General features: G+C 43.4%; 1 protein-coding gene across 1 annotated transcript in view; it reads right to left on the bottom strand.

Moving 5' to 3' along the window:
- The window catches only part of CUNH6orf58 (chromosome unknown C6orf58 homolog), a 28,246-nt gene extending 9,483 nt beyond the window's left edge, over positions 1-18,763 (bottom strand). The window contains exons 1-4 of the mRNA XM_019520303.1: positions 18,365-18,763; positions 10,050-10,133; positions 6,994-7,178; positions 5,102-5,217 (exon numbers count right to left, since the gene is read on the bottom strand). Of these exons, the coding sequence (XP_019375848.1) occupies positions 5,102-5,217; positions 6,994-7,178; positions 10,050-10,133; positions 18,365-18,680 (701 nt within the window). The 5' untranslated portion in view covers positions 18,681-18,763. The remainder of the gene's footprint in view (positions 1-5,101; positions 5,218-6,993; positions 7,179-10,049; positions 10,134-18,364) is intronic.
- Between the last annotated feature and the right edge of the window lie 258 nt (positions 18,764-19,021).

Genomic DNA, 19,021 nt, shown 5'->3' on the forward strand with positions numbered 1-19,021 from the left:
ACCAGACTACTACACGGTCATACTCTTTGTCAGCAGCTGTTCTAATCACTAGGCTCTTGGACTGAAGGCAGGTGGGCCGCCTTCTTCTGAATAAAGTAGATTTCTGTAAAATGTGAGTATGTAAGGATTCCTGAACGAAAGAACAGGAGAGAACCCTATACTTTTTAGGACCAGCTAGGATTGGTAACAGCTACTGATATCAGAATAAGAGAGCCATGCTTCTCCCAGGGTGAATTAGGACTAGACACACATTTCTTAGGACAGTTGATGGAGAAACTTAGAGGTGAAATAGCATTTAGGCCACAGAGTCAACCAAACATCAGAAAGAAGCATGGAGACAGATTCCCAGAGCTGTACAAGGCAGCTGGGTTACATCAACTAGTCAAGTGGGAAAGGACTGTTTTTAGAAAATTTGTAAAGAAGAGGGTGCTAAAAGAAAGTCTTACTATCAGCGGATAAGACCATATGGCACAAGTCAGCACCATGCAGTTACCTCAGCTGGTTCTGCACACACTGGCTAGGGACAGACATTACACATAAACTGGTTTAAGTGATCAGAAACTGGTTTAAACCTGTGACAGAACAGCTGTTCAGTGCACATAAACCAGTTTAAAAATGGCTGAAACCAGTTTGAGATAAACCTGGCTGAATGTAGTATCAGAGTTAAATGATCTGGGTCAAACTGGTTTATGCAATGTCTGTCCCAGACCTCTTGCTAGTTTAAGATAAACCTGACAACCCCAGCATCACAGCATGCTCTCTAGGCTGGGTGGGGCTCTCTGCTCTACAGCAGGGCTGGCTCCTCCCCTCTGCTCCTTGGCCAGAGCTCCAGCAGAGACTTGCAGACAGAGAGCATCTGCCTGGCTTCTCCCTGCTAAGTAGCGATTATTCCCCTCTCCCCTCTGCCTTACGCAGATACCTCAGCATTAGCTAGCATACCACATGCTGGCTACGGTCCGTGCTATGGGAGACGACAGGCAGACAGACTTTTTTGAGCTAATCAGCAGGTAGCTTAATGTCCTTCCTTGGAAGAGCTGTTTAAGAAGAGCTCCATTAGTCAATGGAGAAAGGCTTTGCTTTCTTAATGGGTTGATAAACACTGAGTTAGGGGTGATAAACATTCCTTTCTGGGCAGCTTGGGGGGGTGGGGAGGAATAATCAGAGCATCCTGCTGGGGCCTGGCCCCTCAGGTCAGTGCCGTGGAAGGGAAGGGAGGGCTACTCTAGCACCCCCAGGCTTCTACCCTGAGCCACTGCAGGCATGTCCCTGCATATATATGTCCAGTTATAAAACTAATTTAGCCTAGCCAGATTAGACTAATCTGCAAAGATTGAATCAATTCAGTTTCAGGCTTTTTGAATGTCTGTCCTTAGCCACTAGCTCCAGAACCATAAGCAGCATAGCCATGTTAGTGCAGTGCTGAGCCCAGGCTAATCAGTCCTGTTTCTACTGCAACTACCTACTGCAACTCAGGGTGCTAACAGATGTACAGGCCCCTGCTCTAACTTATGGTGCTTTATATAAAGTGCCATGAGCTAGAGCCCCTCCTGACCCAACAGATGTATGCCTGTTGGGTTGGGGAGGGTGGGATTGAGACTTCCTGTAGAAGCCTGCCATCCCTCTCCCCAAATCCCACCTTTCCTTCCAGCTCCCATCCTGTCTGCAGGAAAGGAGGATGGAGAGGGAAGGAGAACTGAGCTGTGAGCTGGAGTTTGCCCAGTCTGACCCTTAGGGGGTGGACTGAAGGGGGGCCATGAGGTGGGGGCTCCAATCTATCTTCCTCTGACTCCAGCTCAGGCCAGGCACACCCCAGTCTGCAACTTTCTTCCTTTAGACAGTACTGGGGGTGAGGCTGCGCTGCATCAGCCCAGACCAGATTGCACGATAGATTAACTCTAGGAAGCACAAGTTCTCTAAGGTGCTTCAAAGTGGAGCACCTTCATCTGATACGTCATTTAATGTGGGTTAATTTTTTGCATGATTGGCCACTTTAAAAGCACTCTGTAGCCATGCAAATCTGTCATGGCATGGATGTAGAGTAATTTCAGGGGGCCAATCATCAGAAAAATGTAATTTCTGTCTGTGCCCTCAAAGCCTCCCTGCCCCTCACTTCCTTCAACATTACTAGTTTAGGGCTAAATTTGATAAAGAACTTATGCATTTGCTAGCTAAGCATCACAATACTTCACTTTTAAGTTCCAGGTGGAGTTGAGAACTCTAAGGCTCCCTAAACAGTGTATGGGCAGAGGCAGATACTTCAGAGTGGGATATAAGTTAGATGATGGAGGAGGGAGCTATCTAGGGCTAGCCTATAGGGATGGTTAAGTACATCCTTTCCTCTCCAAATCTTAGGCATCTAAATCTGTGCTCCATGCAGGACCCCATGCACTCCTGAGCCAGAGCACACTTACCTACAGTTCCTTCAAGGGGACTGAGCAGATATCACTAATATTTTTTACATGCAGCTGGAGAAAGCTGGAGAAAGTGAAGTATAGTATAGTTTAGTATAGTAGCACAATAGTTAGAGTACCCACTTATAAAGTGTGTGTGGGGGGTGCAGTTCTTCCTCAATATGATGGGTTCAGATCCATGCCTCCCATCCCACAACGTAGTGTTTGAGTCACAAGACAGTTGCAGGTAAAGGCACATACCTCCTATCATGTGCAGATTTATGCAGTTAAAAGGAGAGAACCCAGGAAGGGGGCCTGTCTCTGTGGCCTATCAGTTGGGATATTCACTTTGGGGAAAGGCAGGTCAAACAGCTCTGGGTCCCAGTTTCCCCTTCCAAGACTATTTCTGATTGTTATCCAATGGTGGTTTAGTATAGAATATGTAAGCATTCTTAGGAACATGAGCCAATACCCAAGACATTTGTTTCATATGTGGCATCCAAATCGTTAGGCTATTATATAAAAGGTGTGTGGCAATATCACTGTCATTTCTTAATCAGCCTACCATACAGACCTAAACTTGTGGTTATGTCTTATGCCTGCCCTGAGCATGTTTTGGACAATGTTACTATGTTTTGGACTGCAGTTTTGGGTTTATGGTAAGTGCTACCTGTATCTTACTTGAAGTGTTTAAGCCTTTATTTAGATGTAGTCATTAGCACTCAGTTGAAATTAAGTAGCAGTGCCATGCTGGGGCCTTTTAAGCTCTCATGTCCAATTTGCTATATACCCAAGGAAACTTTAAAGAGAAGTGACTCTTGGGCTCAGGAGTGAAAATTCTAATTAAAACAGATAATTCGCCTCTTTACTAATTACAGCAAATTAGCTATAGAGGAAGGGCAGTGGGTGATTGCTTGATTTACCTCTGAGGTCATAGTAGTCTCATTTAAAGAATATTTGAATCTGCCTAGGTGGGAAATACTTAACAATTAAGTTAGCACCTTAACCCTGGAATAATGGCCACCTCTAGGATACGTTTGCACTCCTCTGCTGATTCATATCAGAGCCAGATGAACTTTATTCTAGAATCATTGTTTTTCTAGAAAAACAGATTTGTAGAAAAAAGGTTCACTTGGCTGAATTTTTCAGGGTTTTGTATCAGCAAAAGGAACTCCACCCTTCTTGCATATGGCCGGTATTCACCCTTGTGAAATCTGTGAGAAAAAAATGTGTTAAATGCTGTTAAGGCTTCATGAAAAAACAATGATGGGTTTATATTGGGAAAGAGCAACCACTGTAAATGATAAAGAAAGGTACTAAGATCAGTATTGCATAGTACACAGCTGGAGTGGTTCTATATGGAACTATCCTGATACCAAAACATCCCTGGTATGTGCAAAATAATTTGATGAGTGGCTGAACTGGGGGGGATGACTTGGAAATCATAGGTGACAGAAACACTCACCTGGAATATTCAAATGGTAGCATGTAATAAATAACCAATACAGAAGTTCAATGATGTAGAAATAGAGTAATAAGATAATGTAGCAATATAGTAAAATGTTTTATTGCATCTTTCTCATCCTATGTACAATCTTGTACATTTCTGTACCTTGTGTTCTGTTTAGCAATATTATTGCTTATTAGTATATCCTAGCATTATTTGCACAATCAAGTATGCCTACTATATCAGATATCATAGTATATGTAAATGCTTACAATCTTCAGGCAGGCTGAATCTCTCATCTTAAATCCTGGACATAACATTTCCAGGCCTGTTCTTAGAGAAATAAATTGGATACATATGAGGAAATGTGTGAATCAACAGTAAAGAGAAGGGGGCATAAATGAGTGGATGGGCATAACACAGTGTCTAGTGCAGTGGTTCCCAACCTTTTTAGACTCCGGACTGGCAAACTGTGGACCAGAAGTGACCATGGACTGGCAAACTGTGGACCAGCAGACTGGAAGTGAGCAGCATACTGCAGACTGGCACCCAACCCAGTATACTCAGTATAAAAAAGGGTTGGCTGCTGGTTTTCAGTATGCCAGTCACTTCCAGACTTCTGGTCTGGCAGCCAACCCTTTGTGGCCTAGTATCGGGCCACGGCCCAGGGTTTGGGAACCTCTGGTTTAGTGCACGGGGTCATCTGCTCTCAGTATATCATGCTTTTCCAAGATGATGAGTAGGCATCCTCCCCCTAACCAAGATGAAAAGCAAGGAATATAGGCATTGCTGGAGTATGGATTAATACAACCATTGTTCGGTGCATATGCTACTCAGGCTTTGCTGAAGCAAAGTAGGACTCTCTGGGCAATCCATTTGAGTGTGTGTGTGCTTTTACATGTGCTTTTCCTTGGAGGACAATTAGCAGCGGCTTCCTGGGGTTTCAGTGTGGTGATCTGGCGTGTGGAGCCTGGCTGGCAGCCAGAGAATGGCTCTAGCCAGCTAGGCTCCGGTTTCTGACAGTGCATGCTGCCACCATGTGCACTTTTTTCAGGCACAGTATTTTTAACAAGGGATCTCGTAGTGCCAGAAAAATCCTCCGCACTGCAAATTATCAGTACAACAAATACTTACATGTGTGATGTGTGTGGTGCCACAGACAGGTCTGCAGCACCACGTACTGCATGTATATGCTCATCTAGATGCGCCATCTGGGTACACCTACATGTGCACTTTACTGACTACATCTACATTTATATTTTACCTGTTTTTGAATTTTGGAAGTGCATAATCAATGGATGCTACGTGCGCTTTCCACAAGTAATTCAGAGCATCGTCTAATTTTATTGAGGCAGGAGTCCGTCCAGCAGATAACAGGTACTAAACCAAAAGAAAAAAGAAATACTAACATAGAAAATAGATTTTTAAAATGCATTTTTCAAAATTATTATATCTTGAAACCACTGTAAAAACGTATAGTTTGTTAATCACGGAAAATTTCTTTAAAATAGTTAGAATGCAGTGGTTCCTAGTGTTGAAAGCTTGATGATTAATTTGGAAGAAGTCTCTGAAGTCATGGATATCAGGGTATCCATACAATCCAGTTGTAGATACCATAATTATAATCTAATATAAGCTCCTGCACAGTACAGGCTACAGAATTTCACTCAGTGACTTATGTGTCAAGTCTATAACCAAATGCCACACACTGAAATTTGTCACACGTAAAAGCTATTTAATAACACCAGAATAGTTGCATTTATAGATTCATAGATTAGATTAATAGAGTGTAAGGGGCTGGAAGGGATCTTGCAAGATCATCTGGTCCAGCCCCCCCGTACTAGGCAGGAAAGGCAACTTGGGTCAGGTGACCCCAGCAAGGTGACTGTCCAGTCTCCTCCTGAAGATTTCCAGGGTAGGCGATTGCACCACCTCTGGAGGGAGCTTATTCCACAGTCTGGACACCCTGACTGAAGAAGTTTTTCCTAATGTTGAGCCTGACTCAATCTTCCAGGAATTTGTGGCCATTACTCCTGGTTTTCCCCAAGGGTGCCTGGTGAACAGTTGTTCACCGAGCCCTTGATGTATTCCCCTGATATAGTGGTAAGCTCCTACTAAGTCCCCTCAACCTCCTCTTTTTTAGGCTGAAGAGACCCAAGGCTCTCAGTCTTTCCTCGTATGACTTGCCTTGGAAATCTCTGATCATACAGGTAGCTCTTCTCTGCACTCTCTCAAGTTTTTTCATGTCCTTGTTGAAGTGGCACCCAGAATATAATCTAAGGGCAGATCAGTTATTTTTAATAGATGCATTTATTCAAATGGACACATTTTATCATGGTGCCCACTCAGTTTTTTAACATATGTAAAAATATTGCTAGACCTGAGAACAGGCTTTAGACTGAATTCTTCTTTGAGCATTTGCTATACTTAGAGTGGATAATTCAGTTGCAAAGATGGTTTCCAGGAGAAAAAGAATAGAAAAAGCAAGTTAACAATAAACAGATTGGTTTATAACCCCTCCTGCTACAGCAAGTAGAAAATAGTTCCTAAATTAAGTAGTGGAGCATGGATTTGGGTTACGCTGGATCTTTTAAAACCCATCTCCTGTAGATTCCTAAAGTCTTATAGAGCTAAATTGATATTAACCATGGTGGACCTTGTTTTTCTATATATTTTTATTGTAGGCAGGACTTCTGTGTCTTGGCAGTTTGAAAGTTTCCATGCCAGGGATGTTCAACTTCAAAGTCCCTGGGGGAGGAGGGCACATAATACCAATGGGGGCTGCATGCACCATAGGCCGTGCTAGACATGCCACATGGATGCTCCCCTCCCTCCTCCCCACCGCTGCACCATGTAGCTGTATGAGCATGACCTCACCCAAGTTCTCAGAAGAACCAACATTATCAAAGTCACTTGGGTCACAAGCCAAATATAGAGTTATTTTAATGGTAATAAAATAGTGTATAAGCCTTAAAATGCCTGGGCCCAATTCTCTTCCATCGTAGTAACCATTTATTTGATCTAGATTTCTCCTGTTGGACACTGGTACTAGTGTAAAATAATCACACTTTCTGATTATAAAATAAAATAACAGTTTTTTAAAAATATATATATATTTGTGTTCGTTTATAACCAAATATGAAAATAATTGTTTACCTCAAAATAGGCCTTCCATTCATCCATGAGTTTTGGAATTTGGGAATGGCAGTCAGAAACACTGTAGCAGAAATCCTCTTTTTGCTCTTCTGGTGGTAATATTTCTACTGGATATTTTAGTTGCCCAAAAAAGCCAGCTTCCAAAGCACCCAGAAACGGTATGATAGCCAGGTAGTAATTCATACCTACAGTATATTTTTAAAAAGAAAGAGATGACAGTGGGCACATCTACATGAGACGTTTACTGCACAGTTGACTAATTAACTGCGCTATAAACCTCTCACTGTCTACATGTGCACCCCTATTAGGGTGCACAAAAATAATAAACTCAGTAGAGTAGTACTTGTAAATGCAAGTACAGTAGGATAGTAGTAGGGTGAATACAAGCACTGGCCTGTTGTGGAGTTTCTCTGTGCCCAGCAGCACATGTGTAGATGCTGACTGGGGCATAAATGCTTCAGTGCAGGGGCTGCCTGCCAGTTAGACCTGCACTGAACCACCTTTGTACCCCAGCCAGTCCCTCTGCAGCACATTGAGATCAGTCAGAGCAGCCCCAGGCTGTTGTGACCTGGCTTAATGTGCTGTGGTCTGGGGGCATGTACAGACACACATCTGGGAGCTTCCTAGGAGCAATAAACTGTGGAGCAATTGCTGCCCCCTAAAGGCACATGCAGATACATCTGGTTGCAGGTAACTGAAGCATGCGTATCAGGGACAGCAGACGTACTAAAATTGGCATCTGAGTTAAAAATTGGCAACTGTCTAAAAACTAAGGGCTTATTTACTGGGTTCAGTGTCTACATTTTTTTTTACATGAAGGTCCAATTAGGCATTGAAGGTGCTCAGTGCTTTGCAGGAAGAGACTGGTCACTAGAAAAATGTGATTTTTAAAGGTTAGTACACACAGGGTGTGAAATGTTTACCAGGCACTACTAGCAAAAAATTAAACTTGTGTAAGTCAGTATGTAAACCCACTAATGCCCTCCATGTCACTGCCCTGAAAAGTAACCTAAAATACAGACCTAGCATCTAGGAAAAGGGAGGGTCCTGGCAAGAGTTCAGTAGTATTTCTTTGGGAGAATAGGAAATATGCCCCCCAAAATGCAGTTTCGGTCATCCAAAATGACTTGTGAATTTACTGAATGGATTTGGTTTGCATGAAAAGAAAAGCAGCCCAGTTTTATCTTCATAAAGGCAGAGGAGAATGAGGCAGTTGCTATCTTCTTTTAGTTAACGTAGCCCCTGCTCATACCAGCTACCTCCATCATTGTAGGTGACTGAAAGGCTGATGGTGACACTGTTGTGTGGGAAGACCATGAGCAGAGGCTGACCAAAGCAGCATAGTCTAGTGCTTGGAACAATGAAGTGTACATGCGTCTGAAAAATCATACTTGCAATGCTCTGCTCTTAGGACATGGCAAGGGCTAAATTTATAAAAATTCTAATGATAACAAAAATGGTCATATGCCTCCATCTTTTTGTAGCGAGTGCACTGTTAGCTGTCTGTGACTGCAGAGTTGTATTGTGAGCTGTGCTCAGAATACACTGAAGTTACCACTCTTGTGGGTTATTTAACTGTACTGAGACTCAGTCATAGCACATGACTCAATCAAGCCAGTTACCCTATTCGTTGCCTTTAAAGGGATGCTTCTTAAGTGTGTGGTGCTGCCTGCTAACAGGAACAGGAGACTGGATCAGATGGTCTGGTCAGGTATGATAATGCCTGTGTTTCTTTGACTACAAACATGTTTTTTTCATGTGGTGAGCCATGCCGGGATGTGTCCTGGTACAGCTGACCTGATCAATTGGCAGGTGCACACATTACCTCTGGGGCCACAGTCATTCATGATTGGGCCTGCGCTTCTCCTGGGGCTTCAGGGCCCAACCCTGTGGGATCAGATGCAGGGGATTCCCAAGTGTGCACCTGCAAGTGCAGAGCAAGGGAACCACATGGGGCTCCCTTGCTCTGCAGTGTAAAACACATGTCCTAGATCACCTGCCCATAACAGCTGGAGGGTGAGGGCAGCCCCAGCTGCAGGGATGGCTCCATAACTGAGCAGATATCTGCCATGATAAAGAGGCACAAATCATTAACAGGAATTGTAGAGCTCACATTTTGGGGTATGCGGGACATGAAAAGGGGCAAGGGCATCTGTTCACTTGTGTTTTGTACGGCCATAAAAATAATCCTCATGTGAAAAGGGGGGCCATCAGTTTGCAGCCTTTGAAACTTTGCACACCTATTTGACATGATGGTGTCTAATTTGAGATGCCAACTTGCTTTTAGCTACTTAATTATAGGACGCTCTACAAGAAAATATCTGCCTACCAATGAAGGCTACTAAGGTGAAACAAATCCATGAAGCTGGCCAGCAGCTAGTGTAAAATCCTTGTCAGGAGAAAATGAGCAGGAACAAGGTCATGAACAATAGGAAGTGATAGAGGGGAAAGATAGGGGGAGACAATAAGGCTGTTTGGCCAAAGTTTGTCTTCATTGGGAATGGATGGCAATAGACAATTTCACTGGTGCCTACTGAGTTTGTTTACAATATTTTTCTTGCCAAGGCTGAAAACATAGAGCTTGATTTTCACAAGTCAAGATGTAGAAAGTAGGGCATGATGAAATAAGTTGCTGCCTATAGAAGCTGATGCCTCTCTGAATCAGTTAGTCTCAAAGATGCCACCCTGCCCTTACTTCTACTGACTTAAGACTAATACAAATAACCTTCCAGTGTAGTGTAAGATGCTGGCATTAAATTGAACATATTCACCCATAACTATTGAGAATAGCAAACAGAGAACGTGGTTTTTTCCTGTCACTTTTTTGCATCCAGTTGAAATTTAAGGTTTCCACCTGCAGTAGCCAGAAATTTCAAAGTCATCCAATCTTATTCTACTCCCTTGTCCTTATGTATCATTCTATGAGATTACATTGTAAAATAATTCACACTGAAATAGCTTTAAATTATGGAGGTTTGAATGGATGAAAGATTCAGAATTGCCTTCTATGCCTGAAATAATTTCCTGAATAATAGAAAATAATTGCATGTACTCACAGCCCCACCAGCTTTGCACAGATATGCAGAGATGGTCTCCAGATCCATGGCCACAGGTTGAATTGGGAGGAAGAGCTAATCTCCCTGAATCAAAAATAAATAGAGTTTCAAATGGTCATCTTATGCACACAAAGCAGCTTCACTGAAAACAACAGGACTTGCAAACATTTGGCATTTGGTCCAGGGGATAAAAGAGTTACTCTTCATACAGTAGATTCATTTCACAGTCAATACCTCAAAGCAATTGGGTCCAGATGTGCAGGCACATGTGGTTTGTGGCACAGCAACACAAAGTGCACAAGTTTCCTATTAATCAGTGCACAGCACTGCTAATTTGCAGCGCTAGGGCAAAATTTGCTACCAGGACATCCTGGTAGAAAAAATGCCCCCAAAACCCTGGAAAAACGTGGTGCAAACCACATCAAAGTAGCAAGTGCCAGGAGACATGCACAGATGGGCGAGTGCCAGGAGACATGCTGCCTGCTCTCCCATTTCTGCATGCTGTGGAGCTTCCATGCTGAGACACAGTGTGCCCCAGCCAGCCACTCCCACCCTTGGGCTGGCTGCTCACCTGTCTCCAAGTGGCTTGGTGTGTGGGGTCCACTGCAGGGTCCCCACACTAAGGCATGTGGAGTCCACATGCTGAGGCACCCTGTGCCGCAGCTCCATGGCTTGCTGGCATGCAGGGTGCCTCAGTATGGGGGCTCCAGGTGCCTCAGCACAGGGAAGGGCTCTGCAGTATAGCCTCTATGCTAAGGCACATGGAGATAGGGGAGCAACCAGCTGAAGGCTGCCTACTCCCTCATCTTGAGGCACACTGTGCTGCAGCCAAGCAGGGAGGAGCTGCCTGGGGCACAGGGTGCCTTGGCGTGGGGGCTCCTCATCTCCATGTGCTGCTCCCCAGCTGGCTGGGACACAGGGTGCCTCAATGCAGGGGATGGATAACCCCTGATGAGGCACCCTGTGCCCCAACCAGCTCCTCTCCTCCCCGCTCCCTCTCTGCAGCATGTGGAGGACACGGGCAGGGGTGTACACTGCAGCACAAAGTCATGGCACAGATTTGTGCTGCTGCAAAGGCATACCCCTGTTTGTTTGGACCCGGCCAGGGGGCACACAGAATTCTAGAAAAATATGGTGGGAGAAGACCTTAATCTGAGCCCTCCTCAAGGTTGGATGAACCTGTCTAAACAACACAGACAGATATTTCTCTAATCTGCATATAAAAACTGCCAGTGATGGACATTTCACAACTTAGGTAGGTGAGCTGTTCCAGGGCTTACTGATCGTCAGAGTCAAAAAGGTCTTTGTGATACCCAAACTACATCTCCCTTGGTGTTGGTTAAGCCAATTATTTTTATGCTTTCCTGTGGATCTCCAGTTTGTCCTTATCTTTCTAAGACTGTGGTTTTCAAAATGGATTCCTATACTCCTGGTGAAGCCTCATCAGTGCTGAATACAATGAAAGAAGCAATCTGTGAGTTACGCACAGGATTCCTGTTAATGCACTGCAATATTGAGATTCCCTGTTTTGCAACAATATTATATTGGTGGCTCAGCTTGTGATCCATTATAAAATCTAGATCTCTTTCTGTGGCATTGCAGTCACTCCTCATCTGTTGGTATGTTTGCATAGAATGTGCATTGATAAGTTGATAGTGTTTTGTAATTGTATTTACTACTGGTTGTCAGTAGCATAACCAGGGGTGGATGACTGGGGCACTAGCCTTGGGCACCAACTTGTAGGGAGCACTCCCAGGTCCTTTCCGTCTGCAGACCCATATTATTCCCTTAAGTTCAGAGGCATAACTTGTAAGTCTTGTGATCTGGGGTGTCCCCTTTCTCATTCTCTGTACATTCCTCGGGCCCTGAACTGCTGCTATCTCAGCCCTCCCTGCTCACTTTCTGTTGCTTCCTTACTGCAGCTTGCACTTCTCTTACTGCCAAATTGTGCTGGTGCACTGGGTGGTTGCTTCATTTGCAGCAGAGTAGGGTTTGTCCCCAGGGCAGGGAACAGTAGGATGAAGTGGTCACTAGGCAAGGGCCAGATCAATGGTTGCTTTGCTCGTTTGTTAAGTTAGTCAGAACAAGGAACTGGTACCACATTCTCAGGTGGCTTTGAAATTAGGTCTTCATGTTACTAAGGATGACTAGCTTACTGATGGATCCATCATACTTCACAACCTCTTTGCAATTCAAAGTTATCTGGCAGAACCATGTCTTCCAGAAGGAACATGGTGTATATGGAGGAGAGGGGGAGCAGGGGAAGGTGCTGCCTCTTAGCAAGATGACCAGCTCCTCTTTCCAGGAATACCTTCAGCAGCAACACATCAGCAAGAAAGATGTGCTGCAAGGACAAGGAAGAAGTTTTAGGGATTCTCCAGAGAATGGACAGCCAGGAGTCCCTACCACAATGAATTGCCCTCTTAAGCCCCTGGTTGAAACATGTGGGGCCAGACATAGATATGTGTTGGCCAGTAGCTGTCCTCAGAAAGCAAATACAAACATCCCCAACAGTCATGGAGTGCACAATTCCAGAGATGTGCCACCTCTGTGCAAAAAAGGGAAAAGGGGTAGGGGCAAATGAGACCAGGACTTGGGGAAAATGAATAACGACTTCATGCTAGTACATGAATGAGGAATTTCACAGAGCTGTAGAGCAACAGTTGTTGTACTTTTCTTCATCTTATCAGGAAAGTATGATACATTTACAAGGCCCTTTTGTTGCTTTGCTCTGATTTCAGTCCCAACACCTTTGACTGGTAAGTTGACAGGCTCTGTCACTAATAGCATTCCAAGGATGGGACATGAGACTGATGCACAGTGAATGGCCCGTCACGGAAGGCAGAGGAGACAGAAAAAGGAAAAGGTGTTTGCAGCTCTTGCTGAATTCTTTGAGTGGAGAGCTTTGATGGTACACAAGAGTGCAGGGTCCAGACTGAGTACCACCAAGACTGATGTGCTGCATTACTAATGCCAAAGGTATCATGATCTTCCAAACTCACGAGACGACGGAGGCCAACATGTAGGAGTGGACACCTCCCTACCAAAATGTGGCTGTTTGACTTGACCCCCAGCTATCCGCATTTGTGTAAGCATGTTGTCACATTTAAAAATGTTAAGGCAGTCACCTGTATAGATGGAAAAACCATATCCCAAAATGTGTTGACCAGGGTGGATTTGGGGTGGGGGGCAGTGGTATAGTTACATCCTGCTTCGATTCCTGGCCTACACAAAGCTTCAAACCCGCTGCCTGGCAGTGGCAGTAGCACTTCTATTCAGGCAGCAATGAGAGAGTCACTTGACTTCATGGTTCATTATAATCTACCTAATTGCTTTTAAACTATTCATTCCACAGATGTTAACAGCCATCCCTCCTGTTTTTAATGGTCTTAATGTTCCACTAATGAAGCTATCCTTTCTTCTGCAATGCTACTATTAGCTGCTTCTGGGAATTCAGCTCCTATTTCTCAGTCTTGCAGACATTAACTCAGGTGCAGAAACATTAACTTGAGTATGGAAACAACTTTCAGTGAAGTACTGGATGTGTTGTCAAGATGCTCAAGAACACTTAATTTTGATTTATGAATCCAAAAGAGATGTACATTTAATTCTCATGATTATAGGACTTAAAAAACCCACTTTTTGAATATTTTTGCCTAGTTCATTGTGCCTTTTAAAATCAGAATGTATGATATAGGAAAGTAATGCACATTCCATTCATAGATTCATAGATTTAGGGTCGGAAGGGACCTAGTAGATCTTCTAGCCCGACGCCCCGCCAGGGCGGGAGAACAACAAAACCCCAAAACAAAAACGGGACTCACGTGAGTCCAGTCAGGTAGGCATCCAGCCTCTTCTGAAAGACCCCCAGGGTAGGGGCCAGCACCACTTCCCTTGGAAGTTGGTTCCAGCTCCTAGCCGCCCTAACTGTGAAGTAGTTTTTGCGGATATCCAATCTATACCTCCTCTCCATCAACTTGTGCCCATTACTCCTTGTTATGCCAGCGGGCGCTAGGGGAAACAGCGTCTCCCCCAAACCCTTCTGGTCCCCCCTAGTGAGTTTATAGACGGTCACCAGGTCCCCCCTCAGCCTTCTCTTGTGGAGGCTGAATAGGTTCAGGTCCTGCAGTCTCTCACTGTAGGGTCTGCCCTGTCGTCCCCGGATCCTGCAGGTGGCCCTCCTCTGGACCCTCTCCATGTTGTCCACATCCCTCTTGAAATGGGGCGCACAGAACTGGACACAATACTCCAGCTGCAGCCTGACCAGCGTCGCATAGAGGGGGAGGATCACCTCCTTGGCTGTACTCGAGATGCACCTGTGGATGCACGATAAGGTCCGGTTAGCCCTGCCAACCATGACCTCGCATTGTCGGCCCATGTTCATCTTGGAGTCAATAATTAGTTGTATTTGGTTTTGCTTCCATCTCAAACTGTATAATATAGCCCATGGCTGTTAGCATATTAGTAAAGCTTCTAGTTTCTTTTTACCTGGGGGAAAACATGTTGTGTTATATGTAATAATGCCCTATCTCATATGCACCCATCTTTCCAAAATCCTAAATATGCCCATGCATGTTGATCCCTACTTGCCAAGGACAACCTCCCACTTCTTCAGTAAGTGCTTTAGACAAGTAACGGAAAGTTCATTTAAGAATTTAAAGTGTCTAATAAAAGATTTGTTTCTGCATAACAATAAACCTGAATCCTGAAATTTCAAACCTGAATACTTGCCTTTCCGCTTCCTCATGACCCCCTTCCTGGCTGTGTTTTAGAGTCCCAGGAGGTCCCAGAGCATGGCTCTGGCTGGCCAGGCTCCAGTTTCAGGTTGTGTGAAATCTAGGCAATGTCCACAAAATCCATAAAATCCATGGGGAAAAAAAGTTATGGAAAAGAAAATTCTGGCTCCTCAGAGGGAGGAGCAGGAAAGTTGTGGAGAGAAGGCTGCCTGCTCAAAGGTCTGTGGACAAGCTGACTGCCACCCCTGCCCCTCACTGCTGACTGGCTGTGAGGGCTGCCTGTCTTGTGGCCCTACTCCTCTCCGCCAACTGCAGTGGGGGGCAGGGCTGCATGATGGACGGCCCTTGCAGCTAATCAGGGGTCTGCCACATGACAGGTAGACCCCACAGCCAATCAGTGGTGAGGGGCGGGGCCACAGGGGCCCTTTGGCTGGTGCAGGGGACTGTTGAAGTGCTGGCAGTGGCAGAAGCAGATTTCTGCCATGAGCAGCAAATCTACTATGAAGTCCCTGCATGTGTAGACTCCTGCCTGGGAGTATTTACTCGCAAGTAGTTTACTCATGAGTAAACTGCTCCTGAATCAAATGCACATGTAGACACACCCATAGAACAGAGAAAATTAGGTTTGGAAGTGACCTCAGGAGGTCATATGGACCAGCTCCCTGGTCAAAGCAGGGCCATCCCTAACTAGATCATTCCAGCCAGGACTTAGTCAAGCCAGGCCTTAAACCAAGATGTATAGTCTGTTATTATGCAGCAGTCCTATACCTGCAAAAAGAAGCCTGATCTCAGCAATCCACCACAGGAGAAAAAAAAAGAAATCAACTGTCACAAAAGCTTCCTGCACACTGTGCCAACAACACAAGAAGAGTCAGGAAAATGCTACTCAGAACAACTACATCCTTCACCTGTCACAACACCTCCTATCCCACTCTGAAATACTACTCTGGAATAGCTGTACTTTCCAAAGGCATAAAATTGTGCCAGAATAAACAACCTGACAGGATTCTAATATACAAGAAACTGGAAAAAAATTTCTACTGACTTCATCTGAAGAAATACTTCCACAATCAGTTTCCAAAAGTATTTTTGAAGGAATAATTCTCTGTACCAGTTCTGCTTTCATTATATCCTTTTTGAGATGTGGAGACCAGAACTGCACACAGTATTCAAGATATGAGAGCACCATGGATTTATACAGTGGCATGATGATATTTTCCATTTTGTTTTCAATTTCCTTCTTAATGATGGCTAATTTTTATTGGCTTTTTGGTGACTGTTGCGCATTGAAACAATATTTTTAGAGAACTAGCTACAATGACTCCAAGGTCTCTTTTGGGAGTCATTGCAGTTAGTTCAGAGCCCAGAATTGTGTATGAATTGTTGAGGTTATTTTTCCATGTGAACATTACCTTGCAATAGTCAACACTGAACATTGTCTTTCAACGTCTTTTCCTTCCCTGGTATTTACCCTTATGCTACTTTTATAGAAAAACTATTCTTTCTCAGTAGTTTGCTGAACTAATTCAGTCTTATCTCTTCTGATCACTTAAGTCACCTTTACACTTTTTCTAGTTTGAACATGAGTGACAAGAATTGTACACAGTGTTTGAGATGAGGTCTCATCAATGCTTTGTACAATGGCACTAATACTCTTCTACTTTTTCTGACTTGGCTACACCTCACCTGATACATCTAGAATTACATTTTTCTTTTTCTAATACCACATTATGCTGGTAGAGCACAGTGATCCTGTGATCAACCCAAACCCTTAAACCTTTTTCTTCCTTAATCTTTTTCAACTAATGGTTTGCCGGTTGTTGTGGAAAATTCTGGAAGTGCGTAACCTTACATATTGTACTGTTGAATTTCATTCCATTTCTATCATTCCAGTCCTTAAGTTCATCCGTTTCTTTCTGTTTAATGTTCCTATAATGATTTACCTGTACTAATGTTCCTCTGTACACAGGCTGTATGAAGATGAACGTTGTACATAAGGCACACAAAGTAAATCAACACTGGTAAGGTATGAATGCCATGTACAGTTCTGGCAATACATATCAAGAGATGTGGACAAATGAGAGAGAGTCCAAAAGAGAATTATCAACATGATCAGAAGTATATTAAACTTACCCTCAAAGGAAAGACTGAAATAAATGTATTTGTATCATTCAGAGAAGACCAAAGGAATATATAACAATCCTGTAAAACCGTTGTTGCAAATAGGAAAGCAATAACTTGTTTTCCATGTCTACTGGAGAAAGGACATGAAATAATATGGCGAAGCTGTAGCAAGGGAGATTTATGAGCTACATTACCATGGAAAGTTATTGCATCTCTGTTCCTGCAGGTTTTTAAGAACAGATTAGACAGATATCTGTTCAGGAACATTTTAGGTGTACTTGATCCTGCCTTCTGGCAGGAGGATTGACTTCTAGTCCTATTTTTGTATGATTCTATTCTGTCATCAGAAGATTTCATTAACAATGCCCCTGTTCTTCATTCTGAGTTTGAAAATATTAAAAAGTGATTCTTGAGGAACTCCACTAGCCTGATACTTCCCACTTCAGTATTTGTCTCTGACCTCAAGAAGCAAGGTGTTTGCTAGTTCCTACCTCACCAAGGACTAATCCCCCCAAATCTTCCTACTATTGATGCCTTCTTTATGCTGACTTCACTAGTCAGTAGTGTGGGGTTTTCAAATAGTCTAGTTTTAAGTGGAAGCTCTTACTTTAACTGCAGAACAGCTACAGTACAATAAGCCTTTATAAAGTCCTTATCATTATCATAAGTCTCCACTTAGTTTTGGTGAGACCTTCTGAAGTTACAGGCAAATTTATTTTCACAATTGCTGACTGACCTCTTTACTGAGGGATACATTAAACCCACAAGAATGATAATTATAGAAAATAATAACATATTGGGAAATGAGACCTTAGGAGCTACACCCTATAGGAAGACACCAACAAGTTCTCATGAAAATATTTTTGTCAATATTTTCAATTAAAAAAAAATTGACAAACATGTAAGCAATTAAAAATAGCAAGAGCTGAAATGTATTTTAAAAAGCATGCAACAATATTCATATTTTTTTTAAAAGTTCATCTGAAGCCACCAATAAATCTCATGAGCTACTAAAAAAACCCATCCCAAAACAGCTCAGCCCCTTCTTCCCTTATCCATCACCTTATTACTTATTAGTTTAAGGTCAGATTTGTAAAGCACGGTATAATATTGAATCAATAGGAGATGATTTTTCAAACAGTGAATTAAAACATTACCCAGTTAATTCATGGCATCTATTTTGCTCTCTCAGGATTTTTAAAAACAGTATTTGGCTGCTGATTAACTGTAGCACTATCCTTACATATGAGAAAAGCAACCTCAAGTCCCGTATCTATTGCTCAATACTGCAAGGACATCACATTTGTTCCAAAAGTTTCAAGCAAGCAAATTAACTCTGGGAGGGGAGAACTCAGAATAGATTATACAGAGTTGAGTAAGTAAGAACCTATGCAAGTAGATGATTGATTTATAAAATAATCTGTTATTACAGCAATTGAAGGAGATAGTTTGTACCTGTATGGTACTGCCAACCATGCTGCAAAGGCAAACCCCACAGGATGTTGCCCACATTGTTTGATCCAAATGCAGTGAAATATTTGCTTGAGTGGTTCAGCATGATCTTGTACATTCCCAGTCTCTCTTCATAGTTCCAGGCATCAATGATGATTTTGTTGTCTTTCATTGAATAATCCTTAATATTTCCAGGAGCAAGGTGCCAGAGTGGGGGAAAGGCATCCTTATGAGTTAGAGATACTACAGCTGCTGGCTGAAGAGCAATGGCAGCCAGCAGCACAAAGAGAGGAGCACGCATATCCAGGATCACACACATCAGGTAGGTGACACGAGTGTTTACAGCTTGCCAATGAGGCACCAGCTTTTACTGCTAAACTCAAAGGGTGGGCAGAGGTGATGACTCCTGGTACCTATGCAAATCAGGCAGCAAAAGACCTCCTTCTTTCTTCCCTGCAAGACTGACGTGGCTTTGCCAGATTAGTCAACTAAAAGTAGTGCTTAGTCCTTTGCCATTGCAGGGTTGGCTTTGGGGAGGGGAGATGAGAACTTGGGGGGAATGGGGAACTGAGCAATCTTAAAAGTATTAGCAGGCTTCAGTGGCTCAGATGTAATCAGTGAAAACAAAGGAGATAAACTAATTTAAATAAAACTACTGCC

The sequence above is a fragment of the Gavialis gangeticus genome, unplaced genomic scaffold (genome assembly GCF_001723915.1).
Source record: "Gavialis gangeticus isolate Ggan-Ray unplaced genomic scaffold, GavGan_comp1, whole genome shotgun sequence".
NCBI classification, from domain to species: Eukaryota; Metazoa; Chordata; order Crocodylia; family Gavialidae; genus Gavialis; species Gavialis gangeticus.